At 36.3% G+C, this 18895-nt stretch overlaps 2 protein-coding genes across 12 annotated transcripts in view; one reads left to right on the top strand and one right to left on the bottom strand.

Annotated features, from left to right (window-relative positions):
• The window catches only part of tnnt3b (troponin T type 3b (skeletal, fast)), a 61176-nt gene extending 54453 nt beyond the window's left edge, over window positions 1–6723 (top strand). For all 11 annotated transcript variants that reach the window (XM_046840370.1, XM_046840375.1, XM_046840373.1 and 8 more), the window contains 5 exons: window positions 1691–1804; window positions 2341–2450; window positions 3037–3127; window positions 5766–5806; window positions 6494–6723. In XM_046840370.1, coding sequence (XP_046696326.1) covers window positions 1691–1804; window positions 2341–2450; window positions 3037–3127; window positions 5766–5806; window positions 6494–6530 — 393 coding nt within the window. In that variant the 3' untranslated portion in view covers window positions 6531–6723. The remainder of the gene's footprint in view (window positions 1–1690; window positions 1805–2340; window positions 2451–3036; window positions 3128–5765; window positions 5807–6493) is intronic.
• A 770-nt stretch (window positions 6724–7493) lies between these two features.
• Window positions 7494–18895, bottom strand: part of otog (otogelin) — a 94190-nt gene continuing 82788 nt past the window's right edge. Inside the window, exons 52-54 of the mRNA XM_046840871.1 lie at window positions 11166–11237; window positions 8408–8487; window positions 7494–8238 (exon numbers count right to left, since the gene is read on the bottom strand). Coding sequence (XP_046696827.1) covers window positions 8038–8238; window positions 8408–8487; window positions 11166–11237 — 353 coding nt within the window. The 3' untranslated portion in view covers window positions 7494–8037. The remainder of the gene's footprint in view (window positions 8239–8407; window positions 8488–11165; window positions 11238–18895) is intronic.

Genomic DNA, 18895 nt, shown 5'->3' with positions numbered 1-18895 from the left:
TGGTGCATGTCCACTGTGAGAGACATAATCTAAAAAATCCAGAAATCACAATGTATGATTTTTTTAACTATTAATTTGTATGATACAGCTGCAAATAAGTATTTGAACACCTGAGAAAGTCAATGTTAATATTTGGTACAGTAGCCTTTGTTTGCAATTACAGAGGTCAAACGTTTCTGTAGTTTTTCACCAGGTTTGCACACACTGCAGGAGGGATTTTGGCCCACTCCTCCACACAGATCTTCTCTAGATCAGTCAGGTTTCTGGCCTGTCGCTGAGAAACACGGAGTTTGAGCTCCCTTCAAAGATTCACTATTGGGTTTAGGTCTGGAGACTGGCTAGGCCACGCCAGAACCTTGATATGCTTCTTACAGAGGTTATCCTGGCTGTGTGCTTCGGGTCATTGTCATGTTGGAAGACCCAGCCTCGACCCATCTCCAGGGACAGGAGTTGAAAATTAGCATTTGCTATAAACTTTTTATGTAGCATTTCAGTGACAAGCTTGCTTTGACACTATGTATGTTGCATTGTCCCTGTCAAATAAATAAATAAAATGAAATGAATGAAATGAAATGCTCTAACTGAGGGAAGGAGGTTGTTCCCCAAAATCTTGCAATACATGGCCCTGGTCATCCTCTCCTTAATACAGTGCAGTCGCCCTGTCCCATGTGCAGAAAAACACCCCCGAAGCATGATGCTACCACCCCCATGCTTCACATTAGGGATGGTGTTCTTCTTCCTCCAAACACGGACTTATGACCCAAAGGTTCTATTTTGGTCTCATTTGACCACATGACTTTCTCCCATGACTCCTCTGGATCATCCAAATAGTAATTGGCAAACTTAAGACGTGCCTGGACATGTGCTGGTTTAAGCAGGGGAACCTTCCGTGCCATGCATGATTTCAAACCATGACGTCTTACCAACAGTAACCTTGGAAACGGTGGTCCCAGCTCTTTTCAGGTCATTGACCAGCTCCTCCCGTGTAGTTCTGGGCTGATTTCTCATCTTCCTTAGGATCACTGAGACCCCACGAGGTGAGATCTTGCATGGCGCCCCAGTCTGAGGGAGATTGACAGTCATGTTCAGCTTCTTCCATTTTCTAATGATTGCTCCAACAGTGGACCTTTTTTCACCAAGCTGCTTGGCAATTTCCCCATAGCACTTTCCAGCCTTGTGGAGGTGTACAATTTTGTCTCTAGTGTCTTTGGACAGCTCTTTGGTCTTGGCCATGTTAGTAGTTGGATTCTTACTGATTGTGTGGGGTGGACAGGTGTCTTTATGCAGATAACGACCTCAAACAGGTGCATCTAATTTAGAATAATAAACGTAGTGGAGGTGGACATTTTAAAGGCAGACTAACAGGTCTTTGAGGGTCAGAATTCTAGCTGATAGACAGGTGTTCAAATACTTATTTGCAGCTGTATCATACAAATAAATAGTTTAAAAAGCATATATTGTGATTTCTGGATTTTTTATTTTTTTTTTAGATTATGCCTCTCACAGTGGACATGCACCTCGATATATATATATATATATATATATATATATATATATATATATATATATATATATATATATATATATATATATATGTGTGTGTGTGTGTGTGTGTGTGTGTGTGTGTGTGTGTGTGTGTGTCTTTGTATTATGTTTCTCTTAAATGTACATACTTCCACATCTGTGACAGGAGGAAAGGCTGAGGAAAGAGGAGGCAGATGCAAAGAAGAGAGCAGAGGAGGATGCAAAGAAGAAATCTGTTCTGACAACAATGGGCTCCAACTACAGCAGCTACCTACAGAAGGTGCATATTTGACCATAACATTCAGAAATTGTATACCTGATGTATATCACAAAATGTGAAGCTTGGTGCAGTTATAATTTTTTTGTGGTGAATTTAAATAGGATGAGTGGTAGTTTAGTCATTAAGGCACTCGGTTACTGATCGGAAGGTCAGAGCATTCAAGCCAACCATTCAAGGCCAAGCTGCCATTCTTGGGCCCTTGATCAAGGCTCCTAACCCTTTTTGCTCCTCGGGGTGCTGAATCATGTTTGGCCCCAGCTCTGACCCCAGCTTCCGAACAAGCTGGGATATGCGAAGAAAAGTATTTCACTGTGCTGTGCCATATATGTGTATACTATATTGCCAAAAGTATTTGACCTAAAAATAAAAGACCTTTCCTGCTATATATGGTTCTTTTCCGAACTGTTTCCACAAAAAAAAAAAAAAAAAAATATATATATATATATATATATATATATATATATATATATATATATATATATATATATATATATATATATATATATATTTTAACTAATTTGCAATTTCTGATACAGGCTGACCAAAAGAAGGGAAAGAAACAGACAGAGAGAGAGAAAAAAAGAAAGGTCTTGGCTGAGAGACGCAAGCCACTAAACATTGATCATCTCAATGAAGACAAGCTGAGGTATGAACAAATACTTATGGTGAGAAATATAATGTAATATAAATATGTGAGAAAGGAGCCAGGAAAAAAAGGCAATAATCAGAAATTTTAGAAACAGGTGAGACTGGGGAGGTCAAGATGGCAAGATCGAAAATGTATCCAAAAAGGTTATATAAAATACTATGAAATACAAAGGCTTGGCATACATCTGGAACTAAGCTTTGACAGAAAAAAAGACATAAAGATGATTTATTAATTGAAACTCAAAGCACTTTTGTATGTCGCTTTGGATAAGGAGGTCAACTAAATGACCCAATGAATATAAGAGAACGGACTATTGGGAGAAATTTAACACACATTAATAGTCAAAAAAGTATTAAGATGTAAGTCAGTGATTCTGATAGAGTTTAGGCCAGCAGAGAAGGTGTGGGTGGCCCTTACAGGCTGCCACTGTAAAGACAAATGGCAAAGTTTTAATAATTAAAAGGAATATTCACTACTCTTAAAAAAAAAAAATCTTTATAGTAGACTGTATATACATCCACAATGAAATTTAAAACATAGGAAATGTGTGTGTGTGTGTGTGTGTGTGTGTGTGTGTGTGTAGGGATAAGGCCAAGGAGCTGTGGGACTGGATGTATAATCTTGAGTCTGAAAAATATGACCACATTGAGAAGCTCAAGAGGCAGAAGTATGAGGTGAGATATATGCAGGGTGGGCCACAGAAAAGTAGCCTGCCTTTAATACCGGTGCCATACTCTCTGTCTGCCGAATAACCATCTGCCTGGCAACAGAGGCAGGCTACTTTTCTGTGGACATTTTTGTGTTCATCAGCATTTTTATATTTTTTATATGTATCTAGCCCACCTATTGATGGGCACCAGTGATCTGTTGAGATTTTGCATGTTGAAACTCTTCCAGTTCAGCAGTGAAATTGAAACAAGATAGTGTCCTAAAGTTTAAACTCACAGCATTGAAAGATTTGGCTCTTCTTGACCAAAATAATAATTCTCTTTTTGCATGTGAGCATACATTACAGACTGTCCTTAAAAATACACTTACAATACAGACAATATATTGTAAGTTTTTTCCCCTTAGACAATGTGCATAAAACCACAAGATTTTAATTGCTGCGTAAAATAAGATAAAGAGATTTATAGAGGTAACACTTGTATTCAGTTATAAAAAGCTAGTAGTTGGCAATTGAAATTGATTTTAAACTTCAGTTTAAATCTTAAACTGTTGATTTCCAACGACAATGGCAACACGTGTAAAAGTACAGTTATGAGAAAAAATAATTACACACTCCTTTAATTCTGTTTTTATTTATCAGGGACTAAATAACAATTGGTAATCATCAATGTAATAAACTTATCTAAACAGGCAAATAATCCCAGGTGTAAAAAAACCAGTTTCTAGCTTGTACTTATTTTCCAATTTACCAATATCCAAAAAAAAGGGGAAAAATGAATGCAAATTCTTCCTACTTAAACACTCAGAAAATTAAGTGGGATTAGCAGCCATTAATAGATTGAATAATTATACAATACAAGTGTTTAATTATTCAAATTAACAAGATTAGTTCTTTATGAAGAAATGTGATTACCTTTATATTTCACTTATTTCATAAGTGTCAAATGCTTTTATTGGCAATTGCATTAAGTTTATGCAAAGAGTCAATATTGACTCCGAACAACTTAGTTATGATTGTTACCTTATGGCAAGGTGCTCCATCCTGCTGAAAAAGGCACTGTTCATCACCATATTGTTCTGAGGATGCTTTTGGTCCATTCTTTATTAATGTCTGTGTTCATAGACAAAATTGTGAGTGAGCCCACTCCCTTGGCTGAAAAGCAACCCCACATATGAATGGTCTTTTCCACTCCAGGCAAGCTTTTTTTTCGATCGACCTAAACAATCAGAAAGGGGATTCATCAGAAAAAATTACTTTACCCCATTCCTCAGTCTCTGTACCTTTTGCAGAATATCAGTCTGTCCCTGATGTTTTACCTGTAGAGAAGTGGCTTCTTTGCTGCCCTCCTTGACACTAGGTCATCCTCAAAGAGTCTTTGGCTTACTGTGTGTGCCCCAAACAATCAGAAAGATACTGTAGTGGGATGGATAGTGTCTGTGTATGAATTAATGATGTACCCTAACACTGTTTATTTCAAGTTATTGTTGCTAGTATATTCTAAGTTAATATATATAATAATGTTGGTTTTATATATATTAGCTCTGTCAAAATTAATGCGTTAATAACGCAAGTCTCAAATCAGCACCAAATCCGCCATGATGCACACAATGAACACTCTGGGGGCGATAAATGTAGCATTTTTTCATACCGCCAAAATGAACTTAAATTTTAATAACAACAAAACGCTGTGTTTTTGTAAAATAAAAAAATAATCAAACAGGGGGCGCTCTCTGCCATCTCACAGACATAATAAACATATAGAAAGCTCAACCAATGCACATTGAAAACAAATAATCTCTGATTATGTAATCCGTATGAAAGTTAGAACAGGTACAGTTTATCCGATATCACCTTATTAACCATCCTTATGGAAACATAGCAAAGGTTCCGTTTGGTGTCCTGATGATCCGCGTAATTAAAAACACCATACTTACTTTAAAACATTTACAAGAATATTTTGTCTTCACGCTCTGTGAGTTTGGTTTCACTAATAATAAACAAACATTTGCATAAAACATCCATATTGTCAATGACCATGTTGATTAGAGTATTACAAACTAGAGTATTAATTTAAGGTCGTTTAAAACAGATAAAAATGTGCGATACATACATACATACACCGATCATGCATAACGTTATGACATTATAATATTATGACCGGTGACATGATAATGAACGCGAATAATCTCTTCATCATGGCACCTGTTAGTGGGTGGAATGTGTAAGGCAGCAAGTGAACATTTTGTCCGCAAATTTGATGTGTATGGAGCAGGAAAAACTTGGGCAAGTGTAAGAATTTGAGTGAGTTTGACAAGGTCCAAACTGTGATGGGTAGATGACATGGTCAAAGCATGTCCATAACTACAGCTCTTGTGGGATGTTCCTGGTCTGCAGTGTTCCAAGGAAGAAACAGTGGTAAAATGGCGACAAGTTCATGGGCAGCCAAGTCTGTCTCATTACTGGTCTCTCACATACTCCTCTATAAATCACATAGCTAATTTACTAAAACTTGACGGCTGATAAATAAAAAAGTTGAACATTGAACTTTCTGTGGTAACAGATTCAGACTCGTTATGTCCTGTCAGATCTTAGGGTAAATATAAGTGTGCTTGTTTCAGAATATGCTTATATGTTGTTTACAGGTCATCTCACTTCGCAACCGTATTGATGAGCTGCAGAAGCAGTAAGTAGCTCCAGTTTCACCACAAGCACTTTGTTACTTACACATTGTTACACATTGTTAATAGTTACAATGGCAATTAAAGTAACCTGCTTCAAAGTATCTAACACCAACTTTCCAGCTTTAATAGACACACTTAAAAAAAATCAATTATAACATTTAACTGTGTGGCAGCAATGCAGTGTATAAAATCAAACAGATACACTTCAAAAGCTTCAGTTATTATTTATGGCAAAAATAAGAGTTTTTAAAAAAAAACATTTTCTTAGATACTTCGACCATGGATAAGATGGTTGGGTTTACTGTTAATCTGGGATTTTCAATTCAAAACTGTCCACAGTACATTTGAAACCGAATAGTAAGCAGTGAGCAGCAGGTCTGTGGGGGGGATTCCTTGCTGATGAGAAAGGTCAGAGGACATTAGCTTCACAGTTGTGAGCTGACAGGAAGTCTATGGTGAAGTAAATAACCAGTCTTAGGAACCATGGATCAGCAGTGCAGTATGCCTCAACCCTTGAAGCAATAAGCTACAACAGCAGCAGACTACAATGGATTTAAATGCTGTTAGCTAAAAACAGGAATCTGTGGCTATGATGGGCAGAGGTTCACCAAAAAAATGGACATTAGATGATTAAGTAAGATTGTTGATATAGATCATAAGGCCTTTTTTTCTGTATTCACTTATCACAGCTCCAAGAAGGGTGCTGCTGCCCGCCGCAGGAAGTAAACCGTTGGTGAAGGTTGTACCATTTGAAGCACTCGCCTACTTTTCTCTGAATGTTCATATTGTTTTCAGAAATATTGTATTGATTCTCAATTAAAAAATATAATTGGATTTTAGTCTAGGTTATTTGGTCTGTAAACCTATAAGGTAATAATAATGTAGGTGTATAAATAAAATTTTACATCTTCAAACTTCAGTCTTTTTTGTCGTGGTCTCATTTTGTTTAATAAATTCAAATTCTCACACTTATGAGGTTAAACATCTTAAAGGCTCTGTCTATAAACATCTTATATGAATTATTACAGTTACTAGTGTATGATGATCATAGTTGATTGTAGATTGGCACTAGCTTACCAATCTTTTCATTACACCTTAAAACTTACATTAAATTTGAAACCCTGCCTTCTGTTTAAAGAAAGGACAACCAGTGAACCAGTAAACAGGGTCTTGGGCACCCAATTTGTTAGTGATGCCACGTGGGGGACCAAAGGTCTGATTTAACACAAGCGCTAATGTGGCACACATTGTTAAAAATGTAATGCTAACTATAATATAAAGTTTTTAGAACACAAAGTGCATCACAGATTGCTGTGCATGGGGCTGCATACCTGCAGACAGGTCAGAATGCCCAGGTTGTAGTGCATAAAGAAGAGGAAGAGATTTGCACCAGGATGCACTAAAGGCAATGTGATGACCTGGCAATATTCTGCTGTGAAACCTTGGGATTCATGTGAACGATATAATACTGTCGATATATTTCCCTCTACATGGAGACAGCAGGTCTGCAAGAATGACAGCATGCACTCTCTTGGCTCAAGCTCATCTTATTGTGGAAAATAATGACCAATAAAATGGGTCCAGAATATATTTTTATGTTGAAAATTTTTTTTAAATGAAAATATACTGCAAATATAATGCATTATGACACACACTATATTTAGAAAATGTCATGCTTAGGAAAGAAGATTCATTTAGAATTTAAAATGAGTCTTGAATACTCAACAAAGCAATTATCAGTTCAGTTTCTGGATTCTGTGTTCTAATTTTTCTCTTGGATTTTAAAGTTGTACTAAAAATGTAATAAATAATTAAAGATTACAAAACACACCACAGTTTTGGTTATTCAAAAGCAACAGATTAATATATTCATTGATCACTTAATAGACAGTACATAAAGAAGTAATATCTTCTATAAATGCCTCTAATACATATATTTGGTTTACTGAACAACGTATTTCCTTCACTTTAAAAGGAGAACTGTACAAGAAAAAAACATATTCAGATAGGTAAATATTTCTGAATATCTGCCACTTTGATGTGAGTGATGACACAACAATTCTATATAAAATGTATTCAAGTTCAGTGAACACTTTTTGTTCAAGTTACAAAAGTATAATTTTTTTTCTCCACTGTTTGAATGCCTTTTGTTGTTCTAGAGAAAATTAATATACAGAATTGTGAAGCTGACATTTCTCTTTTGAGGTGTGTGTGTGTGTTTGTGGGTGTTATTTTAAGACCACTGACAAGAGCAGTCTGTAGGTTCCTGGATTGAGTAGTTTACCCATGTGGAGTTACCACTGCAGTAGAGCTGGACAGAGCGCCGCTGAAGGCCCATCTCCCTGCAGCATTTACAAAACCGTGCGTAAGTGTTGATGTTGTAATTATAAATGCTTGCTGAAGGGCACTTGCCATCACATGACACTATGTTTACCTGTAGAGTTTAAGAACAGAATATGGTATAAGTCTGAAGCATTGTTTAACTTTATACAAATATATATACTTATTGCAACTGAGTTAATGAGTGTTTTTTGAGGAAACTTGTCTATCAAGTGAAAGCATGAAACAGGCAGGCAGAGGAACAATATCTAAGGTTTACTCACTGGTCTGTTGCTGCGGCAGTCATTTTTTCTTATTGTCATGCGTACAGTTACTTTCTGACATGATTTTCCATCCTCCTTGCCTAGAATGTATAAAAGCAGGCAGAATTTTATATTTTTCCCTAACAACAGAGTTACTGTATCCTTAGGACCTCAATGAGAGATAAGGAAGAAGAGGATGTGGGCAAAAATGTGACACACTTGCACAGTATAGATACTACATAAGAAAGTTTATAAAGATTTTAAAAGAGTGGTGGTACATGGATACACACACACACACACACACACACACACACACACACACACACACACACACACACACAAAATGTGTTTGTGCACTCACAAACACATTTTAATATTTTTTATATTTTTGCCAAGGGTTTGAAAGAAAGCAATCAAGATGTAATTTTAAAGTCTAGACTTTTGTTTTAATTCAAGAGGTTTAACAATATTGCTTTAACAATTTGGAAATTATAGCCATTTATTATAGTATCTGTTCACTTTCACAAAGCCCCAAAATTAAGGAACAGCCTTCCAATTCCAATTAGTGTTTAGGACTCAGACACGGTCTCAGGGTTCAGGTTTATGTATAAAACACATTTGTTTAGTCAAGCCTTTTGTGAATAGCTTTCTCTTAGCTAATGGAGCAGTGTTTTGCTGAATTAATGAATTTGCTGATGTTTGGATGCTGTCGTCCCTCCACTCTCACGTTTACTCAAGTTGGTTGATGGTGGTGTGATGGGCAATTTCTTATTCCAGTGAACACTTTGTCTGTGTTACCATTTGGCTCTATTTTTCCTTAGCTATCCAAAACTATATAAGTTATGCTGTCATAGCTATTTTTACTGGAGTCCCTATTTGCACCCTGATCATACTGCACAGTAGCTTTAACTATAACATAACAATAAGGACACCTAGTAATAATAATAGTTTATTTTTAATAGTGGTGTGCATCTTGTGGCAAACCCTCTATTTAAATTCAAATAGACATTTCTATGACACATGCACTTACACTTACACACTTACATGACCAGCTACAATACCAAATGCAAATTTAGCATTTGAAATTAACTTCAAATTTTTATCTCTATTTGACATAAAATAAGAAAGAAGCAGGAAACATCAGACAATTCAATTAAACAGTTAATCAGTAATTGTTCCAGTTACTTATGAGTCTGTAAAATAGAAAAACTAAGTAAAAATGGCTTTGATTCCAAAAATATTAATTATATATTTTTGTTAAACCTATGACTTGAACCTAAAAGCCTACACTTAATTTACATCATGATTGCATCCTCAATCATTATTGGTGATATGCAAAATGGGCCAGTTGTCCTCCCTTTGGATCACTTGCAGTAGGTACTTACTAATTGATACTTGGAACACTCTAAAAAGTTGCCTTTTTTGAAAAAGTGTTCATATGGCTTGGGGTGGGCATCTGGCAGGTTGTAATGCTTAAGCTATTAACACAGACATTGTGTTTGACAATTTTTTATTTTTGTCATTTGTTGTTTTTAACAGTAAAAAAACAGCATTTATCCATTTAACTATTTTAATGAGCTGTTTAAATACTGTGTAAATATTTATATATACATACTAGGTACACTGCCAGCAAAATAAATGTGATGCTCTGGGCAATGTTTTGCTGGGAGACCCTGGCATTTGTGTGGACATTACTTTGACAAATTTCATCTACCTAAATATTGTTGCAAACTAACACACCCCTTTATGCCAATGGTGTTACTTAATTATAGGAACATTTTTATCAGGACAATTCTCCTTGCTACACTGCAAAAAATGTCTTGCAGTTTTAAGGAACATGACAAAGAAGTTTTGATTTGGCCTCCAAATTCCCCAGATCTCAGTTCAAGCAAGCATCTGAGGGATGTGCTGGGATGGGATGGATGTGCTGGGATGATCAGAGCTGTTTTAACAGCATAATGGGGACTTACCAATATTAGGCAGATAATTTTAACACATATTTGTAAAAAGATGCACTGCATATAGCGAAAGATCCACTGCATCCACCCACATTTCTTAGTGAGGTACCAGATTTAAAGAATCATACACAAGCTGACCATTTATATGAACATTATTCTTTCCCCACTTGGCTGCACAATATTTAACACTAAACTATTTTCATAAAAATACTACAATATTCATTCTACAATATAATGTAAAACCAAATACAATAAATGGCCCACTAGCCCACAAACTAACAAATAAAACATTTATACTAGAACAAGTAAAATGAATAACTACAGTCTGAAGGTATAAAGTGCTGCAATGGTTTGGGTGATGTGGCAGGGTCATAAATGCTATTTGGTCAAGGAATCAAGAGGATTTTTTTTTCTTCAAACAAACGAATTAATAGAAAATTCTGACCCATCACTGTGCCATATCACCCAAAAGATTGACACACTCTAGAGCTACAGACTACACAAATATAAACACAACACATAATTAGCTCAGGCTTTAGAAATCATGCAAATAATTAGACAACATTTGCCAACTGGCCACTACCAACAGTACATTGTTGGCAATCAACAATGCACTGCCCAACAGAGCAAAATGGGGAAAGATTATCATCAAGAGGGTATTATGATTAGACTAATTTCATAAAGAATGGAATGTGCTTTATTTTACCAATTGGCTCTTTTTTTTATAAAATTTATTTTCCTGTATGTTAATGGGGAAGTACATTGTTGGAAATCAACAATGGTGATGGTGAGCCTTAATAATTGATATATGTTTTGGGTACCTCGGTCACAGTTAGTACTAATGGTGGGTTTCAGTGTGTTAACAGGGAAGGGGAAGATAGAAAGTCCGGTGCCTGAAGAGATTGATACAATCATATAACAGTTATAATCATATCACACAGGAATGATCCATTATTAAACAGTAATCTACATGCATAAGAATCTGTGTTAAATGTTTTTTCCCTTATTAAACATAATGGGCTCTATTTTCATGGTCATATTTAATTCACAAAAGCCATGAAACATGAACAGTGCATTGTTTTTAGTGTTATTCTATTAGGAGTTGTTTATATATACATTTAAATGAGCTCTTACAAAGATTGCAAAGGTTCAAAGAAAAAAAATGCTATTGTGTTAATGGGTTTTTATGGATTTCTAAAAGAATGATTTCTTCAGGGGATGGTACTATGGATCCAGTTCCACCATTTGGTGTTGCTAGATCAAATCCTCATTTCAGTTTGTAGTGGATTTACATTTACTGCATTTGGCAGGCACCATTATCCAGAGCAACTTACAATTACCTCATTCATACAACTGAGCAGCTATGGGTTAAGGGGCCAAGGAGTGGCAGCTTGGTGTGACTGGGATTTGTACTCATAACCTTTTAATCCAATGACCAATGTCTTAACCACTAAGCTACCTCCTCCTAAACTATCATGGATCACTTAATAGTGTAATTTGGGGCAGATGAGCCTATTCCTTTCTCTCTCTCTCTCTCTCTCTCTCTCTCTGTTCATGTACCATGAAAAAAGGGCTTATTCACTTGAAACTCCTTCCCCCACTCCTTGGGGCAGTGCCGCTTAAAGTAGGTGTGGCAATGGTACAGAACCCCAATGCCCCAATGTCAGCCCTGATTTGTTTGGAATGTTCTGTATACTCGTGATTAATGGTATACAGTACATTACCAATGGTATACATAAAATGCATTTGTAGATTCAATCTTTAATTAGACAACAAACCATTAATGCATGGTTCAATGTAGGACATTGGAACAGTTCAGTACCTCCCTCCTTAGCAGGAATTTCCCTTAGGGATTTCTTTATAAAGCAGTCATTTCAAAAGACACAGAAGCATGCTTTTGAACAAGTGTTAGTCAATCGAGTCTAATTCAGCACCATTAATACGTTTAAATTTTTAAAGGCTAGTTTTATGGTTTGAGTGATACAGGGCACACAAATCAAGCAAAAGAATGACACAGTCATTGATGTAAAAAAGCCATCAAGAATTGCTATTTCAGGTGGTTTACCACAACCCCTTTTATTATCCTTCTATTATCCCACAACCCAATAATCAAACTTCATTAGGTTGTTGCTTTATGTTAGTTTTGGTGGACTACACAACGCAACACAAGAAAGTGATGCCTCTCAGCTTGTAGTGTTGCAAAAGCACTGTTATGCAAATTAGAATCCAAAACCGATCCTGACTGATCAAAGTACTGCTTTTATGAAATGCACTCTCTGCAAACTGTATTGATGTTTGTAATTCAAACACAAAATATATGATTTGTAAGTTTCTCCACAATGATCTTCATAAGTTTCCCATCTTATTTACAGTTCAAAAGGTCCTACAAACCTCCATGGGGTTTCACTATTTTATTTAAATGTTATACACTCTTAAACCTCATTGCATCTTGGTGTCATGCAAACTGGGAGGAGAGACATTTTAAAAGCAAGAATGAAATTCATGTTAATGACCTGAGAGCAAAAATCCACACTCTGGGTCATATAACACAGGGGAATTTGCATTAGGCTCAAGAATGGCCCGTAAATATATAACAGGGACACACAGCTATGAGATTTTCTTTGGAACAGCATTATATTATTAAACACTTTGAGCTCTAAATTACTCACCAAGTGGTAGGGGCCCTTTGAGGCACAGAGGACTGTTGACTATGACATAAGGCAAATAGACAAAGGTGGGGCATTTCAGATTTACCACCTTAATGTCCTTAAACAATTGAAATCCTGTATCTTGGGCAATGGCCATTCCACAGAGGAAGGGACCAGAGTTGTAGGCAAAGTATAATGTCTACCAATCTACTCCATTGTGGAGACCACCTTTGCTGTTCCAAATCAAGTAGGTTGCCAAGAATTTTCCAATGTGTCCTCACTCCTACCTGGTCACACTAATCTCGTAGAGAACCACACAGACACCCCAAGGAGTTTGGTATGAAAATGCCCCTACTGTTACACCAGACAGTGAGACAATTAACACAATGGCATTCCAGCTGAGGTTCTCCACCAGGCAAACACCAAGGAATTTGAAACCAAAGAAGATTTTGATGTTCAGCAGGGAGTGCGCCATGTCCTCATTAAGTCAATCTCTTTTATTTTTTTCCACATATATGTCGAGATATACATATATGTTTTCATCTGCTGCACTTTCTCTATATACTGTATGCTGACTCGTCATTGTTGTTAATGCTGACACCCACTACGGTTCTTTTATCAGCAAACTTGCTGATGTGAGCCAAGCTGTGAATTGCTGCACAGTTATGAGTCGGCAGGGTGACCAGCAGGTGACTACACACATGCGTGGGCCCCATTGCTTAGTGTGGTGGTGCTGGGAACAGCACCTGTATCCTTACATAATGGTTACAATAATACATGTTAGAATATATGGTGGTGGTCTTGTTGCACATTGGAATGATGTCACTGCTCAGATAGATGCTGAAGATGATGGAAAACCAGCTGGTCTGCACCTACTCTGCCCGGAATGATTTCTGGTCTCACAGCTGTCCATAGGTTGACACTGCTTAGAGTTAACTCACATTAGCTGTGTCAAGACACATCAGCTTTTCTGACTATAAAAGCTGTTTAGTTAATCTGGAAAGGAAGCCATTACTGGCAAAAGTAGGTGATGCTGTCCTGTAATTGGTCTTGGCTTGGATGCCAAGCCACATGCACTGTGTGCAACTGCTGTCCTTAACATGGCTGTGGATTCTCTGGGGATGTGTAAGCTTTAACTCTTTGATGGCTTGGTACAGTTTGGCTCTTTAAAAAAAAGCTGTTTTAGGGCTGTTCTGTCACTATGTTAAGGATAACAGCATCATCTCACATTACAATCAGAATCCATGGAGGACTGTAGAGGTGCATGCACTTCTGAAGACCCAAAACTATGGTTTCAGGGCAGGTGACAAAACAGCAATGACATTATCCATGCACTTGCTAATAGCTGGTCAATGATGACATGCTCTGCCTCAGGAATGTTTAAATATAAACAACATTTTGTGTGTTTTCCCCTCTCCTTGCAAACATCACATGCTAATGGAATTTTTGGTTTGGGAAGAGCTCAAGACCATGTTTGATTAGGGGGTGATAAAGAAGTCCCCCAGTAGTTCAGTCCAGTGGTCTAATGCAACTAAGGCAAACAGTTCGATCCAGTTGTGTGTTTGTGTGTTTAATTCAATACAGTGTCTACATTTTACTCATATATGATGTCTCATATATCAGTAGGGTGTTCACTTTGAATTGAAATATGTACTTGACAAAAGGATATTGGTAGATCCTCTTGACCCCAATATCTAATTAAAAAAGCTCTCTCCTCTCTCTTTCGGTTAGACCCATTGTAAATTTTAATGTGAATTTTTGTTTTGAGTTATTCAGGACCTTCAGTGACATTCCAGTGACTCTCTGCATATGCCGCCCGCTGCCTATTTAGATTATATTATTATGGATGTATGGTATCTTATCTTCCCCTTGGTTAGTGAGCTAAGGTGTCCCTAAATTTACAAGACAGCACCAATTGCAGCCTGACTGAGACTGTCAGGGATCCACCTGCCACACCCCCCTTTTGTGGCGCCCATGCCTACGCTCTCCCTGGAGCTCCAGGTTTAACCACGCACACCTGGGGCTCGTTCTCTCTCATGCCTCCGCTCTCTCTGGAGCTCCAGGCTTAACTATGCACACCTGAAGCTCATCACTCCACCCCGCTCCTACATAAACCCCTCACTCACATTCACTCCCTGTTCGTTATTGTATGTGTTGCACTTAACTTGCGGTCTATGTGTTCGTGTTTCGGTTTTCACACAGGACTCTATTTATCCGTTTCATTCGGACTCCACAATCCCGTCCCGGCTGCGCTTCTCGGGTCAGCTACGCTTCTCCCAAAGCGCACCTCGGACTCTCTCAACCAAAGGACTGCCGTGTGAGCATGTGAGCGTGTCTGTGCGCGTGTGTGCTCATGTGTATCTCTCTCCCTCACACTTGTCATTTAAACCCGAGCGAGCTGTACTCCGGCTTCCGCCTTTTGTTTTGCTCTCACCCTGACAGAGACCCATGACCAAAAAGGAGGTAAAACATTTCTGTAGGATCACACAAAAAAGAGGATGATCTGGTCTGGTGGGTGTACCAACAGGATTTCATTTAGGTACAGGCTGTAATCTGTGGTGTACCACTTTTGCATTCTCCTGACTTCTGTCTCTATTTTGTTTTAAAGACAGATGCATCAAGGAGGCGGAAAGCCCACACTCTCACACCTTTTTTACTTGGTTAATAATACATAATTTTTTTTCTTGAAATGGGCAGACATAAATAAAAAACTGTGGGACAGGATTTAGATGGGTCATCTTGAGGCTTAATATTTGATGCCGTACCTTTTAACTGGCTAGGCCTGGATTTAGTGTACTATTTTGTGACAATTGCAAGAGAGTGCAAAAGTACATAATTGTAGCCAAAAACAATATGCTTATGTTGCCACAAAAATAGAGCCCCATCTAACCATAAAACTCTTCATAGCTCAAACAACACAACAGTAAAGGTACTCAAGGTTAAATTACAATGGTAACACTATTTTATGGATCAGAACTTAGCCAGTAATTAATGACTAATAACCGCTTTTGTTAATGACTAGTTATTGACTTCTATGCTATTACAAACTATTTATAAGTTAAAGACCTTATAAATAGTTTTTAATAGCATACAAGTAAATAACTAGGCTATTACAAATATATATTTTTGTCTTCTAACCCCTTTACACTTGTTTCTGTCGTAATGATGACCTTATTATCTAGAAATAAAAGGTACTAGTAGTTTGTATAGGGAAAATACACACTTTATAAGTTCCCAGTTTACTGTGTTAATGTGTATGGAATAAATATAAAATGTGTTCCCTGTTTTAAAGTAAAAATGTATTGTTTTTAAATGATAAAAAAGACATTAAATCCTGCATTAAAGAATTCAGTCTTTATTGTTTTATGGTTCAATGAGGAAACAAACTGCAGATGCAGACATCTTGTCAAGTCACTTGACTTGACTTGAATAATCTCAGTCAGTTTCCAAAAAAATTATGTACAAATTTGTTTTTAAAATTTAACGGTCACAAAACCGATTTTTTTTAATGCAGAATACTGCTTTCTAATGTCATGCAAAATCCATGGGGCCATTTTTATGTTTGTTACCATGCCAGTAAGTGCACTTGATTAATTTTAAGTGGTCTTTCAGCATGCTTTTCGTGTGGTTCCCCAAAAATCTTCACAATGTTGCAGACTCCTCAATAGCTCTCAATGTTTTGTGTGGGAGCACCTGCCTGAGGATCAACAAATACTTCCTTATGGTTTACTGTTTGATGTTTATTTTCAGCATCTCTCAGACAGTTATAGACTCTCCACCCAACAACAGGGACAACAGGGTTTTCTTGTCTAACATGCTTCTGGAGAATTGGCATGAGATGTTGAACTGACTGACAACTCTCTGGTCTTCTGCGCTCCTCGTTCACTCCAAGCATTCCAAACATCCATGACCTCTTGTGGCTCTGCCTCCCTTGATTACAAAATTTCAACTGCTGGGGTATCTTGTATTGTTTATCTTTACTATAAAATGCGACCTGATGTAATTGATAGCTTTCCTTTGTGACCAAATTTGCTCTCATCAATCAAAACAATTTCATGTATTTTTCCAATTTCCAGTTCATCTTCTCTTCATTATTCAACTGCAGATTTGCAGACACCATGCAGACGATAAGCAAGTTTAGTCAGTGTTAAAGAACTTCCAGTGATGCCTTTCTGTAGCATGTCCTTTTGAAAATCTACAGTTTAAAAGCAGACACAGAATACATAAGATTATACATCGGGACCATTACACATTTCTCAATATTTAATTCAGTTATGATATTATCTGCTTGGGATATATTCTACAAAATAGTTACCTCCCAACACAATTACAATCATTATTACATTATAACTATATATATAATTATAAAGTATAACATTATTGCAGCACACCCTATTTAGAAACAGATTTGAGATATTAAAAAACGACTAGGTTACCTATAAATGAAATGCAACAATGTCTGGAGGCTGAGATGAGACTTGGAAAATATTGACCAAGTTCAGATGCTCTTGCTATACAATTTCCTGTGACGTTTATCTCGACACACCTAGCAAAGAATAACATAATTTAAATAATCATACTAGCATCACAACATGAAAATTATGTAAAAATGTAACACTTTAAAAACAAATGCATAGTTTAAAGACAGGTGTTATACTGAATTCAGAAGATAATTTAATATAACATCTGAACAAATCAAAAAAATAATGCAGCAAATAGAGGGTTGCATTCTTAACATTAACCTGAACAAACAAATGCCTACTAAATGCCTACTCATAGCTGCAATTTCATTTAAATATAAATATAATAGCCTCCATAAAGTGCATATAGTATACTATTATACATATAATAATATAATAAACTTTAGTATTTATGTATTTTTTATTATTAAATATAATTTTATATAATATAAACATAATAAAAATAAAAAAAGGCCACTGCTCTCAGTGAAAAACACGTGAATAATAATGAGCATGGGGTAGTTTTCTTACCATGCAGTTTCCTTTTCACTGTAGAAGTCTTTAACTTTCATGATATGGTGGTTTGATGGGTAATACATGTTCTTCTGGAGTAACTACAAGATCTTCATAAAGAAACTCTCAGCACAACCAGTATTGAAATGGTATGATTTTCATAGTTAAATTTCAGGCTTTGCTATTGTTGTTTGTGTAAAAAAAATGTTATGTCTACGTAGTGGATTAAATAAATTACTAATCTATATCTTTTAACAAATGATAGTTTGCTAACATTTAAACTTTGCAACTTATAGTGGCAAAAATACCACAGGTTTAATTAAAAAGTTCTTTGCTAATTATAGAATACTTGGTATTGATTTAAAATTATACATGAATAAGGAGACAGTAGACTGATATAAGAGATAAATATTTTACACTTAAGTTGATAGATTAAATTTAGCAGAAATTATTGTTTGACAGTTGTAGAAGTGTTACAGTAACTTGCCAACCTACTGGCAATTAAAATGAGATTAAGACAAGTTTCATTTCATTCATTTCATTGCTTAAATGGTTGATTTACAAATGCAGTTCAAGGAAAGTGGAAACATTAGAATTTTCTGTGTACTGCAGATTCATTTAAGAAGAAAACAATGTTGCTTAGATTTCCAATCACATTGTGACATGGGAACTATAAATAACTGTACCCAGATACATGCTTAACATGGTTTGCAAAAGTGTACACAGTGTCACATTTACAGTAGAAAAAAATTGTACAAAATAAGTAATAAACAAGTCAAAATCTTTTCTATAAAGGACAATATTTTCTTGCTGAAATATTTTGTCTCCGAAATGTTTTTAAGAAATTATTTAATTGCCTTTTGGTTTTATCTGACATTATTTTTATGTGTACTGTTTTTCTTCATGTTTCTCTTTTTATTATTAAACTGA

This window comes from Silurus meridionalis, chromosome 26, assembly GCF_014805685.1.
Source record: "Silurus meridionalis isolate SWU-2019-XX chromosome 26, ASM1480568v1, whole genome shotgun sequence".
In the NCBI taxonomy this organism is placed as follows: domain Eukaryota; kingdom Metazoa; phylum Chordata; class Actinopteri; order Siluriformes; family Siluridae; genus Silurus; species Silurus meridionalis.
The sequence above is the reverse complement of the archived record's forward strand: the minus strand, read 5'-3'. Positions and strand labels throughout refer to the sequence as shown.